The following is a 12,935-nucleotide window of genomic DNA, read 5'->3' as shown; positions in this document are numbered from 1 at the left end:
AAGATAAACAGCAAGAAAAAATCACAAAATACCGGGATTTGCAAATTGAGGTTGAGCGACTGTGGAAAAAGAAATCACGTGTTGTCCCAATTGTAATTGGAGCCCTTGGAGCAATACCTAAAGGGCTACCTTGCTATTTGAAAATTCTAAATTTACCTGACTTGAACATTCTGACTCTACAAAAAACCACCCTACTTGGAACAACTTATATTCTCCGATGTTACCTTAAGAGTTCCTAGGTCCTTGGTTAGGACTCCAGCTGTTGAGCTACCAAACAGCCCCAAAGGCTGTGAATCTCATCAAAGATTAACCACATAATAACCTGATCATGAAATTAATATCCTGGGCCTCCCTCCAACCAGCCATGTTATACATGTAAATGGATGTAAAGATTAGAAAGCAATGTAAAATGAATCACAAGAGTTGGAAATCAAAAGCAGCGGTCTTCTTATTCTGGTTTGCTTACCCTTCACAGATCTTCTTGACTCTGGTTTTCAGCTGGTCACCTTGGAAAAAAATAATGAACACAGACTTGTGCACATAGTCACCCTAGAAGAGAAAAAAATAGAGAAGATCCGTTTGGAATTAAAGCTATCCAGATGAGTATAGCAAAAGTATTAGCTTTGGATCATGAAAATCCTGGTTCACATTTACCACTTAGTCATAACATTTACTGGGGATTTCTCAAATCCAATCTCTCTTATTATCATATCCCTGCTAACTAGAAGCATATGTGTTTTCTGAAGTTTCCTGAAATCCTTTTCAAGATTTTTTTTTATTTTTTGTTCTCTTACATACCATTTTAAGTATACATTCACATAATTGTTATTCTTCACATTTATCATTCTTATACATTTATTATTTCATTAATAGGTTACAATATACAGTTTGGGTTGCTTTATTTACCATCCTTTCCTCCTGTTGTAACACCATCTTATTTTTCCTTTCTTTTCTCCCTCCCATCTCTACTTCGTTCCTTCCTCCACTTCTTCCCCTTCCTTCTTCCCTTACCTTTCTCCTACTCCTACCCTCTCTCCTTCTCTTCCTCTCCCTTTTATCCTCCTCTCATTACCTCTTTCTTCTTTCCCCCATCTTCCTTTCATTCTCTCCTCCTCTCTCTCTTTCTTTTCTATTATTGTAGATATCTCTTTCAGATCTCAGTTTATGTTTCCTTGGGATGGTATTTCCGCAAACCCAAACATAATTTGATATCATTTCTTATACCCTTACCTTTGCTAATCTATCCTAACTATATTCCTCCCCTTTATATCTCGCTTTTGAATATATACTTATATAATTAATATTTTCTTTTCTGTTTTCCCCTTCTTCCCCTTTTCCATTTAACAGTGCATCGTCTGGGTTCTATATCTAAATCCACCTCCAACTCTTGCATCTTGCAACATTTTAATATTAATCTTGCTTTTTTCCCATGCCCTATATATTTCCCCACTATTTTATTCATACTTTCAAAATATTTTTTCTCTAATTTTATAGGTATTGTTTGGAATAGGTATAGTAATCTTGGTAGTATATTCATCCTTACTACTGCTATTCTTCCCATCAATGATAATTGTAGATTTTTCCATCTTTCCAGATCTATTTCTATTTGTTTTCTCACCTCATAATAGTTATCCTCCTTTAGTGTTACACACCTTGATGTTAATTGAATACCCAAATATTTCACTTTTTTCACCACCTGTATGTCCAGTTTCCTCATCAACTCTCTTTTCTGTTTTTCTGTCATATCTTTCCCCAGAATTTTTGTTTTATCTTTATTAATATTCAAGCCTGCTACTTCTCCATATTCTTCTATTATTTCAACTAGTTTTGGCCCTGTTTCTTTTGGATCTTCCATAATAAACACCAAATCATCTGCGAATGTTTGTAATTTATATTCTTCTTTCTTGACCCTCATCCCTTTTACCTCTTTATTTTATCATATTTCTCTATTCAAAATCTCTAGTGTCAGTATAAATAATAATGGCGATAGTGGACATTCTTGTCTAGTTCCATTTGTGACCTCTATCTTTCCTGTCATCTCACCATTTACCATTATCTTTGCCGATTGGTTATTGTATATCGTTTTGATCATATTTATGAATCCCTCACCAAATCCCATCATTTGAAATTGCATTAACATAAATTGTCAGGCAATTTATCATAAATTATCAAAGGCCTTTTGTGCATCCAGAAATAACAATGCCATTTGCTTCTGAGTGGGCTTTGTAGTACTCTAGCGTATTCAATACAGTTCACATATTGTCTCTGATCTGTCTCTTAGGAAGAAATCCATTTTGGTCGATGTGTATAAGTTCATTTAAAAATCTCTTCATTCTTTCTGCCATTATTGATGAAATTTTTTTATAATCCACATTAGTAGTGAAATAGGTCTATAGTTTTTTGTTTGTTGTAGATCTTTCTCCTCTTTTGGTATAAGTGTTATATATGCCTCCGTCCATGTTTCTGGTATCTTTGCCTCCCTTAGTAAGTCATTAAATGGTTCCAACATTACATTGCTTAATACTTTTGGTAGTGTTTGGTATAGTTCTGCCGGTAATCCATCTGGTCCTGATGTTTTCCCCTTCTTTTGCCTTTTGATGCCTTCTATTACCTCCATCATTGTAATTCTTTTATCTAGTGCCTTCTTAAATTTTTCTGGGATTTTAGTTATTCTAGTTTTCTCTAAGAATTGTCTTATTTTCCCTTCTGATACCCTCTCATGTTGATACAGCTTGTAGTAGTAGTTCTCAATTATTATTTTCTTTTCTCCATTTGAATGTTATAGATTCCCTTCTTCATCCACCAATTGGCTTATCGTGTTTTTTTTTCTCTTTCTTTTTTCAACTTGTAAACCAGCCAATGTCCTGGTTTATTTGCATTTTCAAAAAAGTTTTATTTTGCCGATTTTATTTTGTTTGCCAAATTGTCATTTTCTATCAGGTTCAGTTTATGTTTTTGCAGTACCAACATATTTTTTACTTTTTTGTTTTGTGGATTTTTCTGCAGCTCTGTCTCCAAACTTTTATATTCTAATTCCAACTTGTTTTGAGTTTGTCTGTTCTGCCTATTCCTTTTCCCTCAGTATTTCATTGTGAGACCTCTGATATATGCTTTACAGGTGTCCCATACAATCTGTAATGATGTGTCCTCATTTTTATTTTCCTGGAATATGTCAGTTCTTTTTTCATATATTGCTAGAAACTTTTTTCATTTAATATTCTTGAGTTTAAAGTCCTGCTTCCCTTTTCCTCTGTCCCTTCCAAGTCATTGTTATTGTATTATGATCAGCCCATGTGCTTATGTCTATGTCTATTTTGAATGTTTTGAATATTAACTCTGTAGACATCCACATCATATCTATTCTTGACCAGGATAAGTGTCTGTTTGAGTAGAAAGTACATTGTCTTTCTTTTGGGTGTCTTATTCTCCAAACACCTTGCAAATTTAATTTTTCCACCATCGTGAAAAATTTTTTGGGTAGGGTTTTTCTCGGCTTCTTGTTCATCTTTGTTGTTTTATGGTCTATTCCATTATTTACGATTGCATTAGTCTTCTAGTATACATATATCTTTGTATTCATATTCTATTATCTTTTTGTGTAGTTTCCCAAAAAATTCTTCTTGTTTATCATTTGGTGTGTGTTTTGCCACTAATAATATCTTTCTCAAATTCATCATTATCTCCACCATCAGTATTCTCGCCTCCCCATCTTCAAAAATTATATTTGATTTAATTGTCTTTCTAATATATAATGCTATTCCCTTTTTACTTTGGTCAGCCAGAGTTGTGTATAAATTACCTAGTTTTACCTGTTCCCAAAAAATTCTATGTTTCTTTCTAATATGTACTTCTTGTACGCAAATACAAGTATAATATAATATAATATAATATCCAATTTCAATTTCTCTAATTTGTTGAATGTTCTTTTTATTGCCGAGTTTAGTCCGTTTATGTTAATTGAGATTACTTTTATTTCTTCCTCCATGTCATTGGTTTATAGGTTTAGTTGATCTATTCTTTCTCAGCTCCCTCAGTTCCTTTGTCTCTTTGGTCCTTGCTCCTTCTCTTAGCGCTTTCTCTTCCTGTTCTTTCTCCATCTTCCCTTGATCTTTCCCCTTAGTTTCCTGGCATTTGGCTCCTCCCTCTTCTCTTAGCAGCATTCCCTCCTGTGCTACTATATGTTGTGCATAAAACAATTCTGCTTTCTCTAGTGTATCTAATCTGTGCCTTTGTTCTTGCCAGTTTACCAAAATTCCTTCTGAAACCAGCCATCTAAAACTCACCCCTTTCTTAATCAGACTCTTAGTAAGGAAGTAGTATTCTTTTCATATTGCTCTAACCTTTCTTGGAATTTGCTTCAATACCACTATCTCCCTAGATTTGTATTTGATTATGGTACTTCTTGTTGCTTGCAATATTTCATCTTTTAATGAATCTTACATGTACTTCTCTGGGCAGGTTATTTCTCATTGCATATCTTGTATGTACTCTAAATGTCTCGTCCATTCCACCTAAAATGTGTTCCTTACTCATTTCTGACCCCTGACAGGATTTCTGCAATATTCTCAGCTAAATTCTCTCCCTTCTCCTCTTCAATGTTCTGAAATCTTAGGTAGAATTCAGATCGTTCCATTTCCTAGAATATAGTGGATTCATCTTGCTTTTTATCAATTGTTATCAATCTATAATCCATCTCCTCCTCTTTTTTCTGTTATTTCTGCTCTTTCTTCCACCTTCTGCAATCTCTGCTTGTTTTTCCCCACATTGACTTCTTTCAATTCATCTTCCACCTTGTCCACTTTCTCTTCTACTTTGTTTACTTGCTCCTTAAGATCCTTAAAATAAATCTTTTTCAAGATTTGAAGCAGCCACAGGCTTGGTGAGGAGGGAGGGTGAAAAAAAAAGCCTTTCACTTTTCCTTAACTATTTCAGTATGCCTTTGAAAATGGCAAGAGAGCTAGGCCATACTGTACAAGAAATGCATACAGTACAGAAGCTCAAGCTAATCTACCCAGAAAGTAAGGGGTGGTGGTGAAGAATTACTAATGATAGATTAGGTTTAATAATAGATAAATATACTAGATTAGAAAATGAAGAGATATAATTCAATGTCAGTGTCCTGCTTAGACAAAAAAAAATTAAAAAAATAAAAAATTTTAAAAACACTTTTGAACTTGCATTACCCTTTTAGGCTCAAAATATAATGAATTAGGAATGTAAAACCTTCCAATATAATTGTCATGAATAGCATTCTATGGATACACCACTAGCTCTAACTTTATCAGTTTCTATGCTCTCAAGTAATCCAGGCTTAAATAAGTAGGATTTCAAACATTAAATTTTCCTTCAAATCATTCTACATCCCTTCACAAACCTTCAACCGAGATCACCATAGGATAATGGAAGAGGGGGGGGGGGAGTATAAGAAAACCATCCCTTTTCTATTCTGAATAATATATTACCAGGAGAAATTGTAACAGAAGCAAAGAAGCCACAAAGGTAAACCATTAAGGAGATAAACTGATTAAGGAGATAATCTGAAGTAAACAAGTGGGAGGTAAATAAATAAATGGCAAGGAACTGATATCAATGGTATACTCTTGAATCCAAACCCTTGAACTTTCCCAAGATGCCAGAGGCATATTTTTCAGACAGATGGCTAGAATCGGATAGCAACTCCCCCTTCCTGCATTTGTTCAAATGAAAACATTTTTCATTAGTAATTTTTTGCGCAAACTTAATAAGAATAGAGGCACTTGTTACGACCAGAGTTTGGCTTTACTTTGTAAACAGAAATATAGAAACAGAAAACTGACGGCAGGAAAAAAAACAACCTAGTGGTCCATTGAGTCTGTCCTTTGAGGTTTTTTCCCTTTTTATTTATTATTATGTATGTATTATTTTTAATTATTATTTTTATTTATTTAATTTTTAATTTTTGTCAGATGATGAACATATGTTTATTCCAAGCACATTTAAATTCAGTTACTGATGATCAACTCATTATCTCCACTGGAAATGGGTTCCAAGTTTCCACTTCTTTTTCTGTGAAGTAATGCTTTCTAACATTATTGTTGATCTTCCCTCCTGTCATCTTGAGATTATGCCCCCAGTTTTTATTTTTGCTTAATATTGAAAATACTGCCTTATAGAACCTTATTCACACCCAGTGTGCCCTTTCAGGTGGCTCAAGCTGCATTCATCCTCCTCAAGTTGCTTCAGGTGAGTGTATTCTGTGCAGGAGCAGAAAAGGCCACTAGTAGGCGGGCAGTCTTTTCTGTGCCTGTGCAGCATTCATCCCTCACCCAAAGCAGGTTGAAGAGGTGGCGGTGGTGGTCATCATAGGAGAGGACCTTGGCTCAGCCACCCACCGTGACTTCAGTCAAAGTACAACTTTGAATGGCAGAATGCAGCAGGGAGCTATTGGTTAAGCTCTCCATAACAATCTCCATACCTCATATGGCCCCTTGGAAAAAATAATTGCCCTCCCCGGTCTACAGCCTCCTCCTGCAGAAATGGCCACTATACCGTTACTGGGTCCTCTAGAGGATTTTCAATTTCAGCTTGTCGTAAGAAAACATTTCCACGACACACCCTCCATAGCATCCGCTCAAAGGTCGGGATTCGCTCACGGTTGATCACTCCAGCCACAAATCTAAACAGAGGAGAAACCAAATAAAACCAAATAAAACAAAACTATATAGCTGAATTATGAAAAGAACAATAGGATATTCAATTCTGGAGACTAAGTGGATCAAGATATAAAATATGCTTGTGATCTAAAAATGAGATTAAATCATTTTTTTCTTGATTAGAGAATAGCTTAACTTAACTTACCCTGAAGTAATGTTTTAAAAGGAATGTGCATTAATTGTTTATGTTAAATTATACTCCTTAAACATGGAATTTGTCATCTCATAAATAGCATGGCAAAAAGAATAATTTTATATAAATAGAATAAACTATCTTGATTTTAAGGAATGGATCTGGGATGTGTTTGCTGCCTAAGTTCTAAAAAAACAACTAGCCTCTGAGTGGTGAAACTGATACATGTATATCTGAATAAAATCAAACCACAGTTCAATAAAGAAAAAAAATGGTCTGAATTGTACAATTATTTTCCAACCAGATTTTCCTTTAAATGTATGGATTTCATTTTTCAGAATTCTGACCAATGCTATGCTGGCTGAGAATTCTGAGATCAGGTTAGAAATAATTAATTTCTGATTTTCCTGAATTGAATCTATATCTGTAGAGTTCAATCTATCTCAGAAATTTATGAAGTATAAAGAAAATCTATATTTTCACTGTTGTAATCTATGATTAAAAATAGTTCATTAAGAACTTGTAATTTTTGTATGCTGCTTACCTACCATATTTTAATTTAGATTCTTAATGGTCAAGATTGGCTTGGTTTGGAGCTATGTCTGACCTATCGAGGAATGAATGCTACTTTACAAAAAGAACAACACTTATATACATGCATTCTTAAATTCTTGAAGTTCACTGGGAATACCTGTGATCAAAAAGTACTTGGGAGTTCAACTGACAATATCACTTATCAAAAAGTCTTGATAGCCATATAAAGAAATTCTTTGAGATAAATTTCTGAAAAGAGTACAATCAAAACATAAAATTTAAGGAAGATCTAGATCAGTGGTTCTCAACCTGTGGGTCGGGACCCTTTGGGGGTCGAACGACTCTTTCACAGGGATTGCCTAAGACCATTGGAAAACACATATTTTTTTAAAAAAATACGGAAAACATAAAATAATTTTATGGTTGGGGGTCACCACAACATGAGGAACTGTATTAAAGGGTCGCGGCATTAGGAAGGTTGAGACCTACTGATCTAGATATTGGGGGAAACATCATAAACTGCAAATGTCACACATCAGTATTTGAAATAAATGCTGATGTTTATCTGCATAAGTGGGTCTTCTTCAATGCTTAAAAATTAAGATATGTTATAGAAGAGTATAACCCTCATTGACCTTTTGCTGAAGAAAAAAAATACTTGGATTTATGGATTTGATGTTTGGAATGGACAGTTTATGGAAAGAATGATATAAACTTAGAAAGGGGATAAAATGTTAAATACATTTATAACCGTTTTTAACGCTCCCCCCCCCCTTTGTTTCTTCTCCTTAATTTGTCTCTTGTTTGTCTCTTCAATTTATCAAGGTTGACTCAGACTTCCATCCTTCTGAGGTGGGTAAAATGGGGACCCAAATTGTTGGAGGCAATATGCTGACTCTGTAAAAACCACTTAGAGATGGATGTAAAGCACTGTAAAGCAGTATATAAGTCTAAGTGCTAAGTGCTATTGCTATTTATTCATTATTTTTCTTTCTTTTCTAAAATATATATTTTATCATTAAAATAATAAAATGTATTATACAAAATAATAATAAATATTTTTAGAAAATCCTTGTTGAATAAAATTGATAGAAGCAAGAGTTTATCCAATTTAATGGCAACAGCTGTGGGGAAAATGTCTCTAAGTTAAACAGTGCAGTATATTGCTTTAAAAAGGATTAAGGAATGCAGATTGAAGCCCATGTTTGGGCATGGAACTCAATAAGGAATTTGAGTCAGTTACATTTTCTCAAGTCAATCTATTTCTGAGGGTAGTTATGGAAATAAAATGAGAGAAAAAAACAGTTTATGCAGTATACATTCCTTGCATTCTCTGAGAAAAGGGTGGGATATAAATCAACAAAGGTAAAGTGAAGTAAAACAAGCATACTGCTGTTTTACTCAAAATAAATTAAAACTATTTATTTTCTTGGCAACCTTCCTGTGTCCTAATAGGATTTCTAATTTCCTAAATGGATCAATTATGATTAATATAAAATTATCAATTATGGCTGTTAGTGAGCCATATCTGATTATCTTCTCCAGATACTTTAATCAACACCTTTAGAAAAAGAAGTACAATTGATACTCTAGAAATATTGTAGATTATCTGTTCAAAACTATTTAAAAATCGTTTTCAGTTTATTAAATTCTACTAGTCATAGATACAGAAATCAAATCTACACTATTTTAGATTAATATATACTAGTTATCCAGTAATTGAGCTCACAAATTCAACTGATATAAGAGGACAAGATTGCCAACTTGTATTTTCCTATGCAAGAAACCAAGAATAATATTACAGTATACTAGGGCAACTCTGGTCCTTAATATCAGTACTACAATTTTTATAAAGTACCATTAATTCTGAAAAACATACCCCAATCGCAGGGGGGCTCCTCTTCCTATTTCACTTGGTTCCAACAGCGATGAGGACTCCTCCAACAACTCAGGATCCGCCATCTGCTGATGATGCAATTCAGCCTGAATTCACAAATCAATTAATATCTAATGAAACTAGTTAGTGGCATGCAGGGGATGAGGAACCAGGAGATGGATGAGAAAAAGAGAAGAAAAGAAGAAACAGTGCAAAAGAAGAGAAAGCTTAAAGAAAATATGAGTGAGAGACAAAGCATTTTTATATAGCCCGGAAAAAAAAAAAGGGGGGGGGACAAAACAGTCAGGATCACAGATTTTTCAAGCTGGACAACAATTAGCCTAGATTGCAAGTTAAGCTCCAAAGGAATAATGGTAGAAAAAGAACAAATTTCTATTTTGGTTTATCTGGACAAGGGATCTTTATTGTTTGTTTGTTTGTTTGTTTGTTTGTTTGTTTGTTTAAATGCCAACTTACAACTTAATCATGAGCATCTACTCAGTACTAGGGAAAACTGCAAAAGAGGTTTCAAGAAAGAATGCTATGGGTAATCTAAAATCGGAAAATGAGACAAAAGGAATCACAGTAATTGCTAAAAAATGAGAAGTTGCCTGGTCAAAGATATGATGCAACATATACAAGTATATTTCATTTCTAAAAAGTCAATTCTGCTAATTATAATTAATCAATCTATGCTTGTTTATTTTACATACATACTGTATTTATGTTTATGTTAACCCCTAGAAGAGTAAAGAACAGGCACTGAAGTACAACTGCTGAGAGTTCTTGGGTTTTTTCCCCATAATTTTAGCAGCTATTTCCCCATATATTTTATTACTTGTGATTAACAACTAAAAACATCTATATAAGGAATGTAAGATTTTTTAACAAGATTCCTTATATGACAAGGATGAAAACACATCCAAACAAAAATCTGTAGTTTGAGCCACACACTGCATAAAATACTGACTCTCTCTTCCCTTTGAGATTTCAGCATGTTTTTCCAAACATATATCATATTCATCCAAAGGGTAGGCAGAAAAAATGATTAATGCAGTGGGGGGAAATAATCAGTCTCTCCATCTTTTCAATTTAGGGCTTACAACTCCATTGAAATCAATTCTGGAGATTTCCCCATATGTGCACGATACACTTGTATATCTGTGGAAATATTCACAAGAGTTGTGCAGTGCTTTAGCTTCAGAAGTTCATGTGGCTATGTAGCAAACACCTTTTACATAAAACAAATATTTTCTTAGGCCCATGCTACTGCAGCATCGTTTTAAAAAGCACAACTCTTTTGTTTCCAAAAGGTGCTAACATATATGTTAATTATGCTATCCATATAACTTCTCCTTTGAAACTGAAGGACAAGGTCAGAATAAAAGCCATTGTCTTATATTAATAGACTACATAACTAATCAAACTTAAATGCCTGTAAAATAAAATAAGTCTATTTACAAGATTAACTGTTGCTCTACAATTTTTTTTTCTCTCATGAGAAAAAAGAAAATAGAATCGATGCACCCATATGTATATGTTTTTTCCTTCCACCATATGGAATTGAAGGAGTAAGCAAAAAAAAAAGATGAGCAAGGCAGGAACCAGCAATTTCCCCTCTAGCAAGATGTTAGAACATAAATCAAAAGCCTTTCCAAGGCTATCAAAACAACTCTAGAGCACATGCCTTAGAATGACTGATTTCTGCTAACTGCAATGGACTCATTTTCGGGGTGTATATAGTTCCATTCCTGTCTGCAATAAAAAGTCTTGCTTATGCGCAGTAAAGCAATTTCTGAATTGGGGATTAAGTGCCTAGAGAGCCAAGATTTATAGCCATGCCAATGTGAGGCCTGACATCAAGAATTAAAAAGAGAAGAAAACACAATGGTGATGAGAGTAAGGGAAAGAGATAACTGAACAAGGCAGCAAAGAAAAAAGCCCTACTCAGATATAGAAAAGGGGTTAAATTCATCAAGCAAATTGCCTCTTCCAAGCAATAACTAATCTTCAAAGTCCTTTCCCGCCAATTCACAGATTTTAAAAAAAATCTTTTGAAAATGGAATTCAAAATTATCATGAAATAAAATCCTTTAATTGCTATTATATAGCAACAGCTACTACAGAGTTACTGTAATTCTGTCCAATATTACTGACTGTGTATATATGTGTAATATATATAAGGAGAGAAGCAACTTAGAACTGAGGAGAAATTTCCTGACAATTAGAACAATTAATCAGTGGAACAGCTTGCCTCCAGAAGTTGTGAATGCCCCAATACTGGAAGTCTTTAAGAAGATGTTGGATAGCCATTTGTCTGGAACGGTATAGGGTTTCCTGCCTAGGCAGGGGGTTGGACTAGAAGACCTCCAAGGTCCCTTCCAACTCTACTATTGTATTGTATTGTATTGTATTGTATTGTATATACAACCCTCATTAAATAATCAGGTTATTTTTGCAAAAACAACCTATGTATAGAGTGCATTTATAAAGAACAATTTGCTTTTTTAAACAATACAAATAATAAGTATATAAAAATATTTTAGCTTATCATGCTCAACATTCCTTGCTTACCGCGACTTCCATTTTTTTATATAGTGCATTCTATCTCTCTACAAATAGGATGGAATTCACAGATAACCTTTATTTCTATAATTTGTTAGTTGGGAGTCCTGGGAACTTAACTTGCAGAAGCACTAGTGATATAGCTCTGGAAGAATGACAATGCCACACCTCCAGGAATAACATTACATGGGATAACCATTTTTTTCCACAAACCAACACAGTTAAAAACACAGTTAAAGAGAAGCAAAAGCAGATGAAGCTTTGGAAGGAAAGGTTCTCGCCTTCCAATGCATGCAAAGCATTCCTGCAAAATAGATGGCTTTTCATACTTATTTGAAGTTGAAGACAGGTACACATCAGAACAAGCAGCTGGCCATAAAAAAGAGCATGGCCTAGCAAAAAAGCCCATGGAGTTACGAACCTCAGCACTAAAGAAAATCTCTCACTGAAAAACCTATACAGTTTTAATATAATTGGGGGGAATACAATGTATGTTGATCCCCAGGCCAAATACATTTCTTTTGCTTTCAAATTCTTTTCTCCACAATTATATTCTTCAAAATATTAACATTCTTTAAACAAGAAGCTCTTTCTCTGCAATGACTTTGCATTAGCCTCAAGCATCAAAGGATAGTCACTTCTCAAAAAAATCTTTTTACATTCCATGGGGCAAAACATTTTAAAACTCCTGCACAAATGTACACAAAGATATATACAACTCTGGATATATAGTAATGCATCATGTGAAAATTTTTTAATCTTTGTGCTTATATTTGTAATAATACTATCATTATCTGTCATTCCACACAAATGTTTTCTGTTAGGCTCCAATTTTCCTAACATTCCAATATCTGTGACTAATATATCATGCTCAATTTCACCTGCAGAAATATACCAAGAAATACAACCAATTGAAAAGGCCAGCCTTCTCACCTGTAAAATACCTACTCCAGCACACTTACAAATGTACATGCTCAAATGAAGCATCTTGAATTGAATTTGCAAATAAAAATTATGGTTATTATAATAATTATGTTTTAGGGAACCTTTCCAAAGAAAAGTTAACAAATAGCAGGGAGGTCCAATTCTGTTATTTTAAAATCAGAACTGAGATGCTACTTTAATACTACCTACC

At 34.0% G+C, this 12,935-nt stretch overlaps 1 protein-coding gene across 5 annotated transcripts in view; it reads right to left on the bottom strand.

Moving 5' to 3' along the window:
- Positions 1 to 12,935, bottom strand: part of ATP6V0A1 (ATPase H+ transporting V0 subunit a1) — a 62,734-nt gene that overhangs the window by 35,574 nt on the left and 14,225 nt on the right. For 2 of the 5 annotated variants that reach the window (XM_081933242.1, XM_081933243.1), the window contains exons 6-8: positions 9,239 to 9,342; positions 6,529 to 6,655; positions 467 to 549 (exon numbers count right to left, since the gene is read on the bottom strand). In XM_081933242.1, the coding sequence (XP_081789368.1) occupies positions 467 to 549; positions 6,529 to 6,655; positions 9,239 to 9,342 (314 nt within the window). The remainder of the gene's footprint in view (positions 1 to 466; positions 550 to 6,528; positions 6,656 to 9,238; positions 9,343 to 12,935) is intronic. The other 3 variants (XM_081933245.1, XM_081933246.1, XM_081933244.1) reach the window with 2 other exon arrangements.

The sequence above is a fragment of the Natrix helvetica genome, assembly GCF_964273705.1.
Source record: "Natrix helvetica genome assembly, chromosome: Z".
Classification (NCBI taxonomy): Eukaryota; Metazoa; Chordata; class Lepidosauria; order Squamata; family Natricidae; genus Natrix; species Natrix helvetica.
This window is presented reverse-complemented; position numbering and strand designations above follow the sequence as displayed.